The sequence below is a fragment of the Mya arenaria genome, chromosome 4 (assembly GCF_026914265.1).
Source record: "Mya arenaria isolate MELC-2E11 chromosome 4, ASM2691426v1".
Classification (NCBI taxonomy): Eukaryota; Metazoa; Mollusca; class Bivalvia; order Myida; family Myidae; genus Mya; species Mya arenaria.
This window is the reverse complement of record NC_069125.1, coordinates 63,194,076-63,215,557: the sequence shown is the minus strand read 5'-3', so window position 1 is coordinate 63,215,557 and position 21,482 is coordinate 63,194,076. Positions and strand designations below refer to the sequence as shown.

General features: G+C 36.0%; 1 protein-coding gene across 1 annotated transcript in view; it reads right to left on the bottom strand.

Moving 5' to 3' along the window:
* LOC128232492 (sodium-dependent multivitamin transporter-like) overlaps positions 1-16,369 on the bottom strand; it is a 29,190-nt gene extending 12,821 nt beyond the window's left edge. The window contains exons 1-10 of the mRNA XM_052946064.1: positions 16,074-16,369; positions 15,570-15,800; positions 13,378-13,497; positions 9,506-9,574; positions 7,781-7,832; positions 7,223-7,290; positions 5,695-5,775; positions 3,593-3,666; positions 3,018-3,155; positions 86-221 (exon numbers count right to left, since the gene is read on the bottom strand). Of these exons, the coding sequence (XP_052802024.1) occupies positions 86-221; positions 3,018-3,155; positions 3,593-3,666; positions 5,695-5,775; positions 7,223-7,290; positions 7,781-7,832; positions 9,506-9,574; positions 13,378-13,497; positions 15,570-15,794 (963 nt within the window). The 5' untranslated portion in view covers positions 15,795-15,800; positions 16,074-16,369. The remainder of the gene's footprint in view (positions 1-85; positions 222-3,017; positions 3,156-3,592; positions 3,667-5,694; positions 5,776-7,222; positions 7,291-7,780; positions 7,833-9,505; positions 9,575-13,377; positions 13,498-15,569; positions 15,801-16,073) is intronic.
* Between the last annotated feature and the right edge of the window lie 5,113 nt (positions 16,370-21,482).

Below are 21,482 nucleotides of genomic sequence, written 5' to 3'. Positions count from 1 at the left end.
TTATCACGTGGTATATACACACTGAATAACTGTAGAGTGCTTAACACTAACAGACCTATCTTCAACGAGTGATATGACTTTTTACTTGATTAGGATTGGTGATTTGTTTGGATTTCAATGGGTCACATCCGATGACGTCATAATAGGCGTACGCGATTATTCCTTCTATCCCTGCCAATGTCAAGGACAGGAAGAATCCTGGAGCAACCAACATCAACACTCTGCAAGGAAAATCGATATCTTGAGTATTTTTCACCAACATGAACGAGTCTATGTAATAGTTAAATGACATGAAGTAAGATCTTAATAATTAAGGGCGGAGCGAGCGTAGCGAACGTTTTATTTTAATTATTAAGATATAACTTCTGGTCATCTAACTGACTTAGAATACAACCTCATCGAGTGACACATTGTAAACGCAACATCTAACGCAGAGAATTTGTATTGGATAAGTGACAGTAGGCGGGTCTTCAAACACCCGCGAATGTTGAAATGTTTAATGGTTAAGCCTTGTACTTAATGGGTGCCTTTCTTCATTTCCATTGGCTAAGGGTGTAGGTGGTATTCTAATTCTAGCATGCGTTAATTTAAACGATCTGCTTAACAATATTCGAAAGTGTCTCAAGCAAGAAACTCACAAATTTTGAATTAATGACCAGCGCGGTATTCAATACTGGTCTCAATTTGATGTAAGAACGATGTAGCTAATCGGACTGCTTGATATAAATAACGGACCTATGTTAAACCGTTATTTTTAAACAAATTAATTCGCCACATATGTGAATATTTCATACGAATTCATCACACAAGTGTGACAAATACGTACGAAAATGTCAAAGTACTAAAAGAGAAACTTGTACGCCCTCTATCTTAACCACATCTAAGTACTAACTAATTTTTCACAACCCTGACAGCTCTTTACCAGCCGCCATCACTTTGATTGAATATCAGTTGGCAAGTGTAGCCTTGCTCCTTGGTTTAATATTTGTACCGGATCTGTTAAGTCAGTTTTGGCCCTTAAAATAATTCGATTACTTACAGTTGATGTAATTTATTGTTCTGAATAATAACCATGATCCTGCATAATGCTGAAATGCTTTGCATCAAGAAGACACGTAAAGTTCGTCATACGCAGCTTGTTTTGTATGTATTAATATTGATACCAATAAAAGTCATCAAAACGCACATTGATCAAATGTTCAGCCACGATGATACCAGAGTTCAGCAAGAATGCTCTTTGAGAAAATATTTTTATAAATGAAATGGAACAGATGCAAGTTAACGAATATTAATTGGGCAGATGACTAGTATATATTCATGGGAAGAAGGGAGGTTGCTGGTAGATTTGGGTAGATGTAAAATATATATGGACAGATGGTATTCTGCCCGTATTATCATCCCAAAAAAAATTGTTTTAAAAAAGAGAGATTACAGACACTATATTGTTATATATAGTACACTCAACAATATAATAATGAAATAGCGTTACTTAATCCGGATACCTTGTAAGGATCAAGGCCACTTTTGCAAACTGATATTCAATCGAAGTTACAGCGGCTGGTAAAGAGCCATCGGTAAGTAAATAAATGAACGATAAAAGGGTTGTGAAAATTTTACATAAGGCAAACAATCGGTCCATAAAATAAAAGTTTTGAATATTGTTACGCTTTGGTTACACTGGTTTATTGTAAGGCGCGTTTGTTGTGGAGCGTGTGTTACATGTGGTTGCCAAACTTCTGTTCGCTCGCTAAGTTCAAATTCGGAATTCGAGTGTTCAGGCCGACATCTGATTAGGGTTATGCGGTAACAATAGCTACAAATAGTTACAGTTTTGTTTTATTAAGATTTTTTTTAAAAAGTGTTCTTTCAATGCCAAAAATATCTGGTTAAGCGATTACATTGGTTACATCAGTTTCCATCGAAAAAATATTTTTACAAAAAAAAAAATCAATGCTACACGGTTCCATTGGTTACATCTGTTTCATAGAAAATGTTCACAAAGTTCCTACTCGTAAATCGAGTTTACAGGTCGCCATCTGATCAGAGTTATACGGTTACAATAGATACAATAAGTAACAGCAGCATTTTTCAAATCTTCGAAAAAGTGTGTACTTTTCTTTGTCAAGTATATGGTTACACGGTTACATTGGTTACATCGGGTTACATCGACTTTTTCAAAGTCAAAATAAGCACGATTGTCGCACTACTTCCTTCTCGCAATACCGAATTAACGGCTACAGATATTTTTATTTTTTTTATAGATTCTCGTCTGGAATTTCCGAAAAGATGGTGCGGTTGGGCGTTGCTACACATATAATCACTGTACAAATATGAAAGCTGCATCAGACAGAGCAATACAATATGTCCCCATGATCTCTCTGGTAGGCATAAACTGTTGTTTTGGAATGCGTGACGTTTTCGTTTGACCAATATTTTACATATGTTTCTTCTTGTTGTTTTACATGTGAATTATACGTTTTTGCCTTGATGGATGGTAAAGGTACTGAATTTTAACATTTCAAACGATACTTAACGTCGTAATAGCAGAAAATGGACGTAATATAAAACATTTGCCGCCGTTTTCGATGAATAAGTTCCAGTGTCATACATCAATGGATTCGTATGATGTATACTTTCAATAAAAAGTTGAGATCTGTAGTTAATATATATATATATATATATATATATATATATATATATATATATATATATATATATATATATATATATATATATATATATATATATATATATATATTTAGTTTCTAAAAAAAGTGAGACAAGGCGTGAAAATGGTATCATATTTAACGAATCACCCTGTATTTGCCACACGTGTATGTGGAATTCGTAAGAATTTTCAACATATGGCGAATTCGTATGTGCAGATATAACGGTTCAAATAAATGTAGCCAATAATGTATGACCAGAAAATTGACTTAAGTTGCATAATGAATACCACCATTGGACACCGCAGTAAAGTATAGAACATGTTGATGAATAATAAGCGTTGCCATTACTTCCTGGCGTCCCGTATGGTCGGAGTGGAGCTAATTCTCTGTATGGAGGATTGATTGAACACGAGACCGAACCCCCGGATAATACTTCCTACGAACAGGTTCCAGAACGTATGGCGGATGGTCGGATCCGTGTCGAAACTGAAACACAAAATAAATGTGTGGTTTTTGAAGTGTACGTTACTAATGGCTGTATGCGCATCTGATCTAATACAATGGTGAATCGATCAATGTGCATAAGCTGTTGATTTTTACCGCTGCATGTTCAAGTTTTATCTTAATTCAGTTGAAAAATAGTTGTGACATTGTGTCATGGATGACTTATATAAAAGATGCTGTGATTAATCCCCAACTTTGGGGCTATTACATTTTCTCTCATGTCGGACATTTGTACAAGTTCACTTTTGTTTAAGAGAAACACCGACCACGTTTTCATTCCAAAGTACTTTTTCATCGGACATTTTAAACCTGATACACTCCTACTTTTCGTTATCATATACATTAAAACACATCCGTATATGTGAGCAGGGATTTCTGAAACTCTTTACTGACTTTCAACCAATTGAATCAAGTCTTACTTGAAGAGATTGAGTCTTCCCTTATCGATGGCGATTTCCCATGTTTTCCCCACTCCTCCGATACGCATTGTCCCCTGAAACAGTAGCAATACTTTCATGCTGATATGTATACAATACAACGCTTCCAACATGAATGAAGCAACGCCATTGGTCCAGGACTGGTCACGCGGTGACCAAATACTTTTCCATATTGGGTCACTAAATAATAACGTTTATAAATGGCGTCAATTTTCAGATTCTGATGAATAAATGAGCCATTTCCAATAAATTGTTCAATACAAACGGGTTGTCGACTTGATATATACGTTGCGGGGTAAGTAGGTGACCCGATTTGGGGTATACGTATACGGGGCGCAGGAAACCATATGCTTTCCACTGCCCCGTATATCCCATATATGGTCACCTACTAACCTCGTAACATATTTTGCAATGGTTAACGAACTAGTTTACATAACCAATCTTGCACTTATAGTTACGGAGCTGCGTTCTGCATATTAAGTAGATTGGCTAACGTATGTGATGAGTATTCATAGAATGTTGTGCGGTTAATATAGTGCGAATAAGCTGCGTTTTTGCGTAATTACGCATTTTAAATCATAAACAACGCAATTATTTTAATATCGACAAGTTACAAAACGCAATATTAATAGCAAAATACGCAAATATTTTCAAAATGAACGCGTACGGAGTCAAAATAAATACATGAAAATTTCTTTGTTTACATTTTGGCCGCGGCCAGTGATCTAGATACTATCGGTGAAAAATATAACCTGGGTCATCGGATATGGACAGGTTTATTTCGCTGAAATAAACCCGGAGAACTCAGCAAAACCAGGAGGAATCATTGATCCAATACAATTAAATGGTCATTTGGCATAAGATATCAATCCAAAATGTTTAAAATGAAATTGTTATAGTTCATTTTATCCCACGACCAGTCTGTTTGCCGATTTTAATTCATTCATTAGTATATTTTTATAAATATTATAATTTTTTGAATTATCCAAAAATCAGCGGCTTCTGATACTTTTTTTTAAAGTGTCAAAATTGACAAGCTGTGAGAGTGCAGCTTTAATATGTTCCGCAAACAGTTTTACCTAAAAGACATAATTTTAACAAAATGTATTGTCTTAATCATAAGACACCCCTTCCGTTGCCATTTTTCATCGTTTTTAAGCATGCATGCAAGACAACATAAATTCAAAACATAAAGTAGACTTGCTATACTAAGCACGAGGATTTTCTTATCATTGACACACCATTGAAAAATAGTTAGTTGAATAAAGTGCTATAATATGACCGTTCGAATAAGGTTCTATTATATGACCTTCGTGCGTTCGTGCTATATTAAATCATGTCTCAGTCTGTGTAGATGTAAACGTGCTTATTTGATTTTTTCTTGATATCGATATGTTTATTTTTTTCGAAAAAACATATACCTATCTTATACGTATGCACAGGCACAGACGTTACGTTTTATGTGGCTAAATCAGACGAGGATCAGATGTACACAGGGGCATACTAGTAGTATTTAAGTAAAGTATTTAACAAAGTATTTAACAAAGTATTTAATATTTATACAACTATGTGGGTAATTACATTCGAAGGTAAGATCCTTATCTTGCCAACATCAAAGCTGAAAGAGTCCCAGTATGGAACTACTTTATTTTTACGACGCACAAAAGAGTTCCAGCGAACATATTCATTTATTTAACTATATTTTGTTTAACAAAGGTGGTGAAGAAAGCATCAACCATGGCCACTCGAGTAAGAAAGGTTCATCCCAACCCTCGCGCAAAGCTCGTTTCCGACAAAAATCTCCTGTCGAGTTGGTATGAACCTATTTTACACTCTCGGCCATTGAAGATACTTATAATCTTTTCTTCGTTTTCATTACCCACAAAGTCGTTGCACAAATCGTTCGATGATGCAGATAGAGTAAGAAAAATATGAAAACAACAATCTTACAATAAATATGACGTAAGCGGGGAACGTGACGTCATATGTTTCTGTGATTAATAATATATAATGCCAAAGATTGATATAATTCCTATAAAACCCATCTCTGCCAGGCGCGGTCCATAAACTAGAGCAATATGTACCTTAATAAGGACTGCGAAGAATCCCGTGAACATGACGACGCACTGGAAAACATCCGTCCATATCACAGCTTTAAGACCGCCCTAAAATAAAATATGTGTCACAAGTAATAAAACAAGTTATGGTGGGTGAAAATATGACAGTACCTGCTTGCTGGTGTAATCGGTACATTTAAAGGGATGATTTAAATGGTAATGAAAATTGATATATGTCATGATCTATCATGTCATGATGAATTTTTCATAGTATCCAGGGGTGGATCCAGGATTTGACGTCAGAGGGGGCGTAACGTAGGGGTGTAACCCTTTTACTTGCGTTTCTCTCTCAGAACCGATAGTTTGGTTTAGGAGTATTGGCAGGAGGATGGGGGGTTGGGGTACTGCCCCAGGAATATTTTAACAATTCCTAGTCCGAAACGGTACATTTTGGGCGTATTGTATTACTCCTTATCTTCTATATTGAATTAAAAGTAAACTACGACAATTTTATTGAGGGGGTGGGGCATGGTGCGTTCCCGTGGATTCTCTATTTTTTTCATTAACCTTTTACATGCGCAAATACTATAATAGGTTGTATTGCACAAGAAAGACATTTGTGATATTTCAAATCTTCTATTTTTTACCTTGCAGAACACGAGAGGTTTTAGTAAAACATCTGCTATAGGAATATATGTCATGATGCGAACATGCATGAGAAAATTTGGGTCTTCCGGGCCGGGTCGTTGGTAAAGCTTCTGACTTGAGCCGGGTTAGATCCCCAGACTTGTCAAAACTTTTCTGAGTCTGTTAAATTTGAAGTCCATCGTGGAACATTGGCTTCATTGGCGCATGAGCTCAATTGAGAAGTGTAATGAATCGAGAGAGGCAGACTAGTTATATCTAATCCGGTTTGGGAATTCGGGGACAAATTCCAGGACTGATGAAACCTGCAGATTACTTTACCTAGTCTGTGATATTTTAAGTCTTACGTGGGACATTGGCTATATTTGGGCGCTGAGATTTATTATGAATGGTGAGGGCCATACTAGTAATATATAATCCGGTTGGGGAATTTGGGGACGAATTGTGGGACAGAGGGGGATGTGTTTCACTGTTTTGAGTTACACATGTCAGAATGATAGTGAGTTATTCGTGCCGGTAAGCTCGCTTGTTAAAGCATCTGGGCACCGTTTCAATGAGATATTTTGGGCGTCAACCTTACGCTGATTAAGAATGTTTGGATTCAACCGCAAGGTTACGTGCAGAATCTATGCGATAGATATCCGTATGATATTTTATTATTGAAACGAAGCCAAAAACGAAGGAACGTCTAGAAAGTTATGATCTTAATCTGTGTTAGAACGGTGCCCAGACTTGCAAGCAGGAATTCTCGGGTTTGATTCCTAGACTGGCCATACACATTTCATAGCCTGTTACATATATATAATTATAAATACTGTGTAACTCTATGGAGTTATATGCATATTTAGTTCCATACAAAGTTTCCATATTTACAAACTAGAATACTTGTTCCCGTTAAACATGTTCATACAATGGCGGTATAGATGACAGAGGCCAGGGCGACGGAAAAAATGGAAGTCCACTGCGGAAATCCGGTAACTGAAATAAAAAATAATCCGCATTAATCTAAGATATTCGTGTTCCTTAAGATCTTAAGACCCGTGTCACTAAGATATCTTAGCCTGAAACCTTACGTTACTCAATAGTGCTCCGAGACAACATTAAAGTTACGATATTAATTTCATGATATTTTTTTTGGAAAGATAGTTTACGACAAAAACAGGGTAACACCTTGAAATTAGCGATCTTAAGCCTTTCGATCGTTATTTGAACTGGCCACTGGCTTAAAATTGAACTATTAGTTCAGCCTCAATTTAATGTTAAAGGCCCATGATCCGATCTAACCGGACTGGGTATATGTATTATCCAAAAAAGTTTATTCGTATATATAATTGTCAATTATTGGTATCTTATGAAAATCAAAATATCTCACATTTATTTACACATTATTCTGAATCAGTAGATTTTAATGAGTTATATTTTAATCATATTTCGATGATCACGTTTTCGTTAAGTCTTGAGCACTCACCGGCTTCGAGAGCAATGGCAGGTCCAAACAGTACAATACCCATGTAGCACGACTGCAACAAATTAAAGATGCACTCTTACTCCCAGATAAGATTTACCAAAATTAATAATATTGTTCTAATATCCAGAAAGGATGAATAATTGTCGAAACCAATGGTTGTTATGAAAGATGCCGAGTTTAATTTGAAAGAAATGAGCATAAAACATGATATTTCTATCTTATCAGACTATAATAGACCACAGTAAATCTTTTAGCATTCACCAATCATTTAATAATTTTGCGTTTTCTGCTATTACAAAAACGGTTACAATTTTGTTATTAGTAATTGATATTTTCCATAAACGCATTATTTACTAAGTAGTTAAAGGTTTATCAGTCAAAACTGATGTTTGTTAAACATGTTTATGTATTGATTTTGAATAAGAGTGTCACCCTTAAGTGTTTTAAGGGCGCACAATATGGATTGATGGCAAAAATCATATGCATTATCGACTTTAACTCATTTGACTTAAATGATAAAAACAAAAACAAAACATCTGATTTAGGTACAGATAAAAACTATTAGTTTTTGTAGATTGTTTTCTTTAGTTAGTGGCTACGTGGCCACAAACACCCTAATTCAAAAAGAGCCAATATATCGATAATATTTTGTTTTCTGTACCTTAGTAATATAAATGTTTTGTGTTCATCATTTAAATCCAATTAGTTAAACAAAATAATGCATTTGAATTTTTAAAAAATGCATCAACCTATGCTGTGCGCCTTTAATTTTTATTTGTATTTCGGTAATTTTAGAATACTATGTCGTTATCCATGCCATGAGTAAAACAAGTTAACAAATTTTAATATTGGTATACAAACATATGGCTTTCAAAAAGATATTCAGTTGAATAAGAATGAGTAACTCTAAAATTATGTCTGCACAGTTCCAATAAAATTGTAAAATGATGTTATATTTGTATATTAAAGGGACTATTGTCTATTAGACTCCGGTAATAAAAAGAAGGCGGGGCTCTTTTAGGGGCATTGGCTGTCCTTTGTTTCATTTAAAAATGGTGTAGTAAAAGAAAAGTTATCTTTGTTTCAAGTCTTCATTTTAACAGTGTGTGTATACCACGTGATAAATTGCGTCATAAATGCTACGTCGGACGGCAATATTTTGATTTGAAAAAAGACTTTAAACAAAGATTTCTTCACTATTTCTTCACCATTTTAAATGAAACACAGCGCAACCTACGCCGCTTAAGGAGCCCTGCCTTTGGTCTTTTACCAGATTTTGATTGAGGGTTTAGTTTCGTAAAACACTTCGACAAACCTTTTCACCATACGGCCGTCTGACGGAGCACTGTCAAAACATTATTTTGGAAACAGGTTTGTCGAAGTGTTTGATGAAACTAATGATCTTATCGAAATTTCGATAGTAAAACAAATGCGGTGCTCTTTAAGCGGCATAGACTGCCTTTTGTTTTATTTAAAATGGTGTTGTAAAAGAAAAGTTATCTTTGATTTAAGTCTTCATTTTAAGCAAAATGTTGCCTTTCGACGTAGCATTAATGACGTAATTTATCACGTGGTATACACACACTGTTTAAGCAAAATGCTGCCTTTTGACGTAGCATAGATGACGTAATTTATCACGTGATATACACACACTGTTACAGAACGCCTCGTTTCAACGTGGCGCCAATGAGGAAGTATGTTTATGTAGGAACACCATTAACTTACATAGCTTAACATGCCGATCAGGGTGCCCAAGGTTCGCACGTGCCGGGATTCGAATCGCATCTCCAGGTACTAAGGAAAATAAAATTATATTTAAACCGGGTACCAGCTATCAATCATTAATGGTATCGTTACAAATTAATAGAATAGATAATCATATACATCCACTATAAAACTGGCTTTGTCAAGCAGTCTTAACCCAAAACTAAATGTGGCTATGTTACAGAAGTCGTCTTCGGTTTTACCCAAGTTATAAGAGAGGTTTACCGAAGTTATAAAAGAGGTTTACACGAGGTATAAGAGATGTATTATCCGAGGTATAAGAGAGGTTTACCGAAGTTATAACAGAGGTTTGCCCGAGGTAATAGAGAGGTTTATCCGAGGTATAAGGGAGGTTTATCCGAGGTATAAGAGAGGTTTACCGAAGTTAAAACAGAGGTTTGCCCGAGGTATAAGAGAGGTTTGCCCGAGGTATAAGAGAGGTTTACCGAAGTTATAAGAGAGGTTTTCCCGAGGTATAAGAGAGGTTTATCCGAGGTATAAGGAGGTTTGCCCGAGGTATACGAATGGTTTACTGAAGTTATAAGAGAGGTTTGCCCGAGGTATAAGAGAGGTTTGCCCGAGGTATAAGAGAGGTTTACCGAAGTTATAAGAGACGTTTGCCCGAGGTATAAGAGAGGTTTATCCGAGGTATAAGAGTGGTTTACCCGAGTTATAAGAGACGTTTACCGAAGTTACAAGAGAGGTTTGCCCGAGGTATAAGAGAGGTTTATCGAAGTTATAAGAGAGGTTTGCCCGAGGAATAAGAGAGGTTTGCCCGAGGAATAAGAGAGGTCTACCGAAGTTATAAGAGAGGTTTATCCGAGGAATAAGAGAGGTTTATTCGAGGTATAAGAGTGGTTTACCCGAGTTATAAGAGAGGTTTACCGAAGTTATAAGAGAGGTTTTTCCCGAGGTATAAGAGAGGTTTGCCCGAGGAATAAGAGAGGTTTACCGAAGTTATAAGAGAGGTTTATCCGAGGAATAAGAGAGGTTTATTCGAGGTATAAGAGTGGTTTACCCGAGTTATAAGAGACGTTTACCGAAGTAATAAGAGAGGTTTGCCCGATGTATAAGAGAGGTTTATCCGAGGTATAAGAGAGGTTTACCGAATTTATAAGAGAGGTTTGCCCGAGGTATAAGAGAGGTTTACCCGAGTTATAAGAGAGGTTTGCCGAAGTTATAAGAGAGGTTTGCCCGAGGTATAAGAGAGGTTTATCCGAGGTATAAGAGAGGTTTGCCCGAGGTATAAGAGAGGTTTGCATGAGGTATAAGAGAGGTTTCCCGAAGGTATTAGAGAGGTTTGCCCGAGGTATAAGAGAGGTTTATCCAAGGTATAAGAGAGGTTTGCCCGAGGTATAAGAGAGGTTTACCCGAGGTATAAGAGAGGTTTGCCCGACGTATAAGAGAGGTTTATTTATCCGAGGTATAAGAGAGGTTTACCGCAGTTATAACAGACGTTTATCCGAGGTATAAGAGAGGTTTGCCCGACTTGTAAGAGAGGTTAACCGAAGTTATAACAGAGGTTTGCCCGAGGTATAAGAGTGGTTTGTCCGACTTGTAAGAGAGGTTTACCGAAGTTATAACAGAGATTTATCCGAGGTATAAGAGAGGTTTGCCCGACTTGTAAGAGAGGTTTACCGAAGTTATAACAGAGGTTTGCCCGAGGTATAAGAGACGTTTATCCGGGGTATAATAGAGGTTTATCCGAGGTATAAGAGTGGTTTACCCGAGTTATAAGAGACGTTTACCGAAGTAATAAGAGAGGTTTGCCCGATGTATAAGAGAGGTTTATCCGAGGTATAAGAGAGGTTTACCGAAGTTATAAGAGAGTTTTGCCCGAGGTATAAGAGAGGTTTACCCGAGTTATAAGAGAGGTTTGCCGAAGTTATAAGAGAGGTTTGCCCGAGGTATAAGAGATGTTTATCCGAGGTATAAGAGAGGTTTGCCCGAGGTATAAGAGAGGTTTGCATGAGGTATAAGAGAGGTTTACCGAAGGTATTAGAGAGGTTTGCCCGAGGTATAAGAGAGGTTTATCCAAAGTATAAGAGAGGTTTATCCGAGGTATAAGAGAGGTTTATCCGAGGTATAAGAGAGGTTTGCCCGACTTGTTAACAAGAGAGGTTTACCCGAGTTATTAGCAAGTTGTAAGAAGTATTTGCCCGAGTTATGAGCAAACTATTAGAGAGGTCTACCCGCTATGTTAGATTAGTTTTCCAGAGACATAAGCGGAGTTATTCGATAGTTATCAGAGAGGTTTACCAGAGTTACTAGAAAAGTTTGCCAAAATTATTTAAGAGATTTACCCGAGTAACTACAGAGTTATTAGAGAATTAAACCCGAGTTATGAGAGGTTTTCCCGAGTTATCAAAGAGGTTTACTCGAGTTGTAAGGGGATTTACTCGAGCTATCACAGAAGAAAGTTTTACCCGAGGTTCACTCGATTTATTAGAGAAGTTTATCCGAGTTTTGAGAGAGGTTAATCCGAGTTTTGAGAGAGGTCAATCCGAGTTTTGTGAGAGGTTTATCTGAGTTATTAGAGAGTTTACCCGAGATGTTAGACAGTTATAACCGAGTTGATAGAAAGGTTTACCTGCGGTGTAAGAGGGGTTATATAAGAGAGGTTGCGAAACCCAACATGTTCATTTAGTTTAAATGTAAAAAAAGTTGAAGGCTCAATCGGAACACCTCGGCTATCTTCCCCATACGACGATCCTCGAGTGTATGCCGGCGCATTAGTAAAAGTAGCTCGTAAAATCAATAAAAATAAAACTGAGATAACTGTATTGTTTGTACGTGTAACTTGTATTACCAGTTCAAACCACAGGGTTCAAACTGATCCACAGTGAATTGTTGCATAATAATCATAGCATAAATCATTCAGATTCCTACGAGTAAAGTCTTTACACTTTACCTCTAAATTGAAATAACTTGTGACGCGCTCTTCTTGCAGCGTAGTTAATATTAAAGAAATTCTGACATTGTTAAACGTCCCTATACAACCGAGCTTGTTTCGTTTGAAAATGGCCAAGGTGCTCCGTTCGTTAAATGCCACCTTGAACGTGTACCAGTAGGCCCATTAATACTTCAATAAATCACTTTAATTGTCACGTCTTGCTTTTGAACACATGCCATTTTAGAATTATGTTAGTACACGTACATGGATGACGTAGTGCACAAAAAGTAGTCCTCATGTCCAAGTTCCCGGACAAGTAGCATTTCGCAGTCTCTCTATTTAAGCTGAACATACACGCACGAACTATGTCGGATAACTTCAACTACAGCGGTGAATCTGAGTTTAATGATATTCAATGTGTGTATACCACGTAATAAATTGCGTCATATATGCTACGTCGGAAGACAACAATTTACTTAAACTGAATTCCTTAAATCAAAAATAACTTTTCTTTTTCTACACCATTTTAAATAAAACAAAGGGCAGTCTATGCCGCTTCAAGAGCCCCGCCTTCATTTTATTACCAAAGTTTGATGTGGTGATTAGTTTCACCAAACACTTCGACAAACCTGTTTCCAAAATAATGTTTTGATAGTGCTCCGTAAGACGGCCGTATTGTGAAAAATGTTTCTCGAAGTCTTAAGAAACTGAACTCAATCAAACTCAGGTTAAAAATCGAAGGCGGGACTCCGTTAGCGGTGTAGACTACGCTATTTTTCATTTAAAATGGTGAATTAATAATGAAGTAATCTTTGTTTAAAGTCTTCATTCGAAGCAAAATATTGCCTTCCGACGTAGCATTTATGACGCAATTTATCACATGGTATACACACACTGATATTGGTCATCGGTAACAGGAGATGCAATCCATGGTGCATACCTCATATGCGCTGGTGATCCTGAGAGGATGGATGAGGGGCACGACGATTATGATTGACAGGATGTTGGCGATGAAATACCCGACGTTCCCGATCAGCCATTGAAACCCGTAAACATATACCTGAAACAGCAGAACAGATGGTGCATTTAAGTTGTCATACATGGTAAATAAAATAGAATGAAAATATGAACTTGAAATAGTAATGATACTTATTATCATTAGATGAAGTAAATGTATTGATCTTAGAGAACTGTCAACCCCATTTAATTTCCATAAAGCATTTTTAACGCCGATTGTAATTTATACTAAATCAGTGTAGTACTATATGTAGACACAGTAGGCAACTACAGCGCCAAGAAAAAAAACTTCGTGTTCGAAATCAGATGTTTTCCGATGGGCTTGCCTCATTAATCAAATCTTCCATACATTTATTTTGGTCAATCGGCAGTCAGCGGTTATTGATTTTAATCATGTGAATCGGTACTTTAAACAGTTGCTGGGTTCACTAGACAAAATATAATCCCAAACAAGTCGACATTCCAGGCTCATTCGGTTGGCTAAATGTGTACAACTAGCCCTTAGCCAAAACGTTATTTATAAGTACATGTAAAATGAAACGATTCGACAATAGTATAAATAAATGCTACCGGTTAATCGAGAGAAAAGTACACTCACTCTTCTGGTAAACTTCAGAGGTTTATGGCATAACGTATATAAGGATATGATGTTCATCAGATTCGGAACAAAAATAAATTGTTGTTCATATCAAAAAATCTGTTTAAGAGAGTAAATAACAGAAAAGATCACATTGTTTGAACCACGATTTCTACATATAAAACTTAACTATTACTACAAACTAGTCGAGTAGGATAGAAGATTGTATCAATGTCAAGTATCCATTTATATTCATGAGGTCAATTTTAAGGTAACAAGGTCAGTCAAACACCAATGTCGAGTATACATTTATGTTCATGAGGTATAAATCTAGGTCACAAGGTCAAGTCAAACATCAATGTCAAGTATACATTTATATTCCATGAGGTATCAATCTAGGTCACACGTTCATGTCAAACATCTATGTCCAGTATATATTTATATTCATGGGGTATAAATCTGGTCACAGGGTCATGTCAAACACCAATGTCAAATATATATTTATATTCATGTGGTATGAATCTAGGTCACAAGGTCATGTCATACTCATGCGGTGTGAATCTAGGTCACAAGGTCATGTCAAACATCAATGTCAAGTAATTATTTTTATCAATGAGGTATAGATCTAGGTCACAAGGTCAAGTCAAACATAAATGTCAAGTAACTATTTATATCCATTAGGTATATAATAGATATAGGTCACAATGTCATGTCAAACATCAATGTCAAGTATATATTTATATTCATGCGGTATGAATATAGGTCACAAGGCCATGTCAAACATCAATGTCAAGTTACTATTTATATCAATTAGGTATAGATCTAGGTCACAAGGTCAAGTCAAACATCAATGTCAAGTATATATTTATATTCACGAAGCCTTAAATCTGGGTCACAAGGTCAAGGCCAACATCAATGTCAAGTATATATTTATATTCATGCGGTATGAATCTAGGTCATAAGGTCATGCCAAACACCAATGTCAAGTTACAATTTATATCCATGATGTATAGATCTAGGTCACAGGGTCAAGTCAAACATCACTGTCAAGTATATATTTATATGCCATGAGGTATGAATCTAGGGCACAAGGTGATGTCAAACATAAATGTCAAGTAACTCTTTATATTATATAGTGTCGAAAGCTATGTCAAGTTAAACGAAATAATTATTATAGCCGCTTTTCCTGCTTTTTTAAAATTGAACTGGCCAACATGTGGTTATTTCTAAATGAGATTTCAGGCAGAATTGGAAATATATTATAGTCCACATTGACAGTTATCAAGCCATCTGATTGTATTTACAGCGTTTACATTTAGCGACCAGTCCACATGAAATAGGCACTACTCAAGCCATCTTATTGGACAATAGTCTTGGGCAAGACCTCCGATTGACCCTTTCAAGCGATAAAACATTGTTTGGGCTTAAAAACGGTCAAACTAAGCATTATTGCAAATGACTAGATGAAATGACAAGATAAAATGGACACAGGATATCATAAGTCCAGTCCATACGGCTTTTAATAAAACTGTTGCTACCTCAGCTGGTGTTCCCAACATCATAATCGAAGATTCGAAGGACACCATTAACGAAATAGCCACCGGGATTATCGTCATTTGCCGATTGCCCACGAAATATTCCGAAGTCGTTCGTTGTTTTCCGCCGGATAACGCATAGTAGAGTCCGATTCCTAACGAAATGGCAATCGTTGCACCGAAGATGACGTAATCGGCAATATGGAATATGTGGTCTGGATTAACCATTTTGAACTAAAAAGTAATAAGATTTATAAATATTTATTAAGTATTTTAGTATTTATTAATACCTATGAATTTGCATCACGATAATAATATAATGTTGTACTTAAAATATTCTTTAATCGTTTTTATTATGATGCTATGGAAACACAGAAGCTAAAGACCCTTTTAAAATTAATCGATTAGTATTTCTTAATGTTCTGGGATAAACAAACACAGCATTTAAGGTCAGAGTTATGTGATCTGAAAAGTTGAAAATTGAAATTTAAGATGAAAGTTGTTTACCTTTTTCCGGTCACTATGTTAAAAAGATGGTTTTCTTCGAAGAACGAAACTCAACACAATAAACAAATCACGAACTCCTCAGTCATTAAGAACTATTTTTGCATCCATGGTTGAACTTGTTTTGGAAGTTTTATTTGTTTCTTTAATCTGATCTTTTAATAGTAAATCTCTTTTATTTTGATGCTCCTTCAATTAAAATTAAAACTTTGGAAAATTATAACCACTTTTTGAATCTGCATTCAATGTCGTCTGCCAAGTTTACACTTGCACGCGCCAGAATGTACCAGTGTCGTCTGCTGCTGCGTCCACGAGCAGATGAAAAGCTTATGAATGCTCTAGGAGTTGATTAGGTCTAGTCAGACGTCAAGTTAACACATTAACAGGTAAGTCTTTGCTTAACCACGATTAATGCAAATTTGTATAACTTACATGATTACAATTACATTTCGTTAGTCCCTGGTTTTTATTCATACACTTGCAACAAAAATTACTAGCATGACAATTCATTATACCGTCTTTTGATATATACCATGGTTTACTTTTCTAGGTTGTAAATAACGTTGAATGACAAAAAAAGAAGTTAATGTTGCTTAAGTTGCTTAATGAACTTTTACCAAATGCAAGTAAAATGCTGAGTGTAGAAAATGTAGCAATTAGCTTGACAAGGCTACAAATAAGTGTTTATGTTACAATTCGACATTACCGTTGAGAACTTCAGTTGTTGGTGTTGTTCAGCATCCAACTGTATAAAACAACTGGGCCAACACGTTTATTTATTGGTCTACATTTATCGATTAATTACGGTTGACCACTCAAATTGCTTTGTGGACAAGCTGATTGAAAGTGATATGATTACTGGCTCTAATATTACCAAAATACTCAAGTCAAAACTCTATCTTAATTATTTTACCGCATAAAGACATAGTATGATTCAAAATCTTGCATGTTCTTATACTTTTTAAAAACAAATTTCCTCATAGAATGTGCTGATCAAAAGATTTTGCCAATATATAAAAGAAAACGTATTCTAGAGCAAAGTAATATTATTGTCATGAGTAATTGTTATAATGAATTGTACTCAAGTACATTTTTTTGGGCTGTAGAAAAGTTTTCCCTTGGATTTAGACCAATGGTTTGCATCAACATATTCAATGATAAAATGCGGTTTTAAAATGGGTAAACACATATATTCTTTCTTTATTTTATATAAATTTTGAAGCTTTGTGGTAAAACGAATTGAGACTGAGAATAAGATTTGACTGAAGTATTTTCGTGACATTGGGGCCTGGTCTTATATTGATTGACAAGTGTGTATATTTATATGTCCATTTTTGGTCATGTTACCTGTACGTCTTGGCCATGTTATTTAAAAATTGCCAAATGGCAATCTTGTGAATGGCCAAAGGCAAATTTATCGATATACCAAAAAGTCTGAACAGCATAGACTTTTGCTAAGAAAATGTCCACCAGATTCATTAATTATCAGGGTATTCAAAGTTAATTACCCAGATGGTCCAGAAGAAACAAATACACAAGTGGCCATACTTTCCTTCTTTACAAAAGCAGATAATAATACAGATTTTATCGAGTTTTGCCAAAATTCCCAGACATACTTTAGCCCCGTAAAACACTTTAGTGGTCAACATAGTGTTTTGTCCAATGGGAAGGCAGCATACTGAACGTTATCAGCGGTATATAAAAAACAGTGGCTGGTACACTTAGTGGGTAGTTCACACAAAAGAATGTAGACCACTAAAGACTGTAAGTATGTCGTTACACCAAGTAAAAAAGGCTATGCGGCTGTGTCATAATAACAATCACTTAAAGATCAACCAACAATTTTCGTTTCGGTAAAACAAGTGTAATCTTCACCTTTTAAAGGGCTTTAGGACCTTCAAAGCGAAGTATTATTCATATAATTTTGACAAAGTGAAACAAATTATTGCATCATGTATAGAGATAGGTATCTACTTCATTTGCACGTGAGCATCTTTAGAGAGATGTTTAAAGTGCATGCTTAATAATAAATAACTATATATCTTTATTTCAAGCACATGCTTTGGCATACTTTATTTCCATCCATGATGGTTAGGTATAATAGTAGATTTGTCAAACAGAGACACATGTTTTCATGCTTTGGGCGAACAAGCTGATTCAGGGCGTTGGGGGGAGGAGGGGGGCATAAAATAGCTTTTAATGCACTAATTTAGATTAAAAAACACAAACATATTCCCCAAACCCTCCTACCAACATTTGATATATGTTTGGTGTTGAAAGACGGGACATACATCCAAGGTGGTACCCCAAAGTTGTGCCCCTCCGTAACGTCAAATCCATAAACACCACCAACCCCAACCGCTGAAATAGTATGTTTCCGAAAGATGTATATTCCATACTTTTTTTTAATATAACTGCCAGTTTGTATTCTTAAAACAAATTAAAGTTATGCTGAACACTGACTAGATATGCATGTCCATCTGTTGAATGTGAAACCTGTCAAAATGATAATTAAACGAGTGCAAAATACGGTGGTCATGAACTTGCCATGAATTCGTCCCTTGTTGTATCTTCATTAAACATCTCTGAACAGAAAACAAATCTGACCTTAATCAACATACCTAAAGGGACTCACGTTTTTTATGTGAAATGCACTTTTTTCTATGACGAAATAAAGTGTGGCGAATCATAAGGAGTGTTAAAACTAAGATAGCAAAAGCTTTAAACCTACAGCAAATGTTGATATTTGCTCGGATAACATCTGAAGAACACAATTTTCATTAGCGTTAATAACGCCATTAAGCGATTTGCTTGATTAAAACATATTGTATTGCCTTTTTCTTTCCACATGATCGGTATTTACAACAATGATATAGAGTATACAAAAAGGAAATGGGTTGGACACAAGTTACAGCGGGTTGCTGTTGCTTGATTTGTTGATAGACATCAAGTGATGTTATCAATGTATTGTTAAAACGTCAAAATATCCCTTACTCTGTATCAGTCCTGGTGGCCTTGTGGTTATGGCGTCGGCTTTTTCTTGACTTAGCAAAATTGTATTTTTCTGCAATTTCGATATCATACAGTTAAATATGGATTATGTTTCAGATGTATTACTGAGAAAACGAGCAAGTCCCTTTAAAAAAGAAAATAATTTTATCTCATATAGTTGTTAGCTGTTCTTAGATCATAACCTGTGGGTAGCTATATGAATAAACATCTTTATCAACCAAGGGCGTTTTTGTTGGTAATAAACTAGTTTTTGTTTTACATGGATTTCACGGACTGTGTATTTGTTGTGACAATTTCAAATGAAATGGAAACCACCTTTTTATCGTTTGTTTTACAAAGAAACGAAACTGGTTTTTGAAACTATCGAGGACTGCCTTCGGGGGCGGTTTCTTCTGTTCGTTTCATCCGAAAACTAGTCTAAGATCACTTTAAAAAAAACAACATGGCGGACAGTGATGCAATACGTGTGTTGAATCACCACTTAGTTAAAACAGGCAAACCATCTAATCTGTGGAATCTATGTTTTGAAGAAGTTCAAACGCAATGGCTACATGCAAAAGCTCCACCATTGCTGTTGAAGAAATAAGGCTTAGACAAATATTCATATATTTTTTGGTCAAAAATGTTATTTTGAACTTAACGTCACTTGCTTGTTTGTTTACATCGGCTGTGACCCGTGGTGACCCTTGTGAGAACCCCTTTGAAGTCACGTGATTCTTGACTCGGTAGTTGGGGTTAAATTCAAGTCATGATATACCTTCTTGTCAATATGTAGCGAAAAAGGCTCCAGGCGACAACAGTTCGCACAATATTGTAACGCAATCGTAGTAAACATGCAGTAAAAGACTTCTTACAGTACCACATTCTCCAACTTTCAAAAAATGTCCGTTTCCAAATAAAATATAAATCATATTCACGTGTGTAGAAACAAACACAAGGCACAGCTGCACCACGACAGTTTTGACAGCTCATTTTCTTTGCACCAACTTTCGGTCTTTACCTTTGACCTGATATTTAGGGCTATATGGAGAACATAGTCCCAGATAGGCGTATTTTTTGTTTGTTTTTACCGACCATATTTTCCCCCCGACCCTACACTTTTGTTCTCTCGTAAGTTCTTTTAAAAACGAGCATTTTTGAGTGAACATATTATAATTTGGACATTTTATTTAACATGTTCTACAATACAGATATACACTGATATAGGTCGAATTGGTACAGACTCCTGGTTTTCAAAAAAGGGTCATGCCTACCGACCTACCCTAATTGTTTTGGGAGGTTTTAGTTGAAATAAACTGCAGTAGCACCCGGCGCGCGCCCCCTCTAAAATCGTCCAAGTTCACTTTTTATATCAATATGGGAGAAAAAAAAGTAATGAAATACATACCATTTTCGAATACAAATTGTTAACATTTTCTTGATTGAGTAACCCCAAATCCCCATGCAAACAGCGTAGGCCATATACTTTCGGGAGGGGCACGTGTCTAAAGGTTGCACCAATAAGTTACGCCCTCTCTTACGTCAATTCTTGGACCCGCCCCAGTAAAGACGTTTTATTTTGGCCCATTTTCTCGAGATTTTTTTGATCTAGCAACATAAATTGTCCGTGGAAAGTTGTTGATAACGAATACGTCCAATGTTAGTAGCCAGTAATATGGGGTTCACAGCGCAGTTGATCAATGTCTAGCTTACTAGAATTGAACTCCGCGAAATAGTAGATTTACAACTAACAGCTAACCATGTGTGAGCAATAGTGTAATTCACAATGTAATTTTAACACTCAAGTTAATGTAAATAACATAAAGTAAGCTCAAAATTAATTAACTGCGCCGTGAACCCCATATAACTAACTACTAATGTTGTTTGTAAAACTTTGTCCCCGCAATAGATTAAAGATAGGACCATACATTTCACCGGTTGGTTGTACTTGACCAGAACATGACCTATATATTTTAGAGGTCAGAGTGACAAAGGTCACGGTCATGACCAATGTCGTTTGCGAGGCTTCCCCCCAAGGTTTTGTTTACAATTCAAGTCGTAAATGGTGCATTTTGGGCGTATTTTATTGTGTTTTTTTCTACGATATTGACTTAAAAAGTAAACTATTTGAATGATGTTGTTATTATAACTGTCTAGTCAGTTTATAGGATTTCTGTAGCTCGGTATATATTTTTTTGCGTGACAACACCTCCAAGGTTATTGATAAGAAGACCATGAGTGGTATTCAATATTCAACTTAAGTAAATCGTGTGGTCATACATCATTGACTTCATTCACTCTTCAGATCAGTTATTAATAACAAGTAATCCGATTAGCTACATCGTTCTTAAATCCATTAAATACTTGTATTGAATTACAGCCGAGGAATGGCTGGAATCAAGATAAATCAAAAGTAAAACA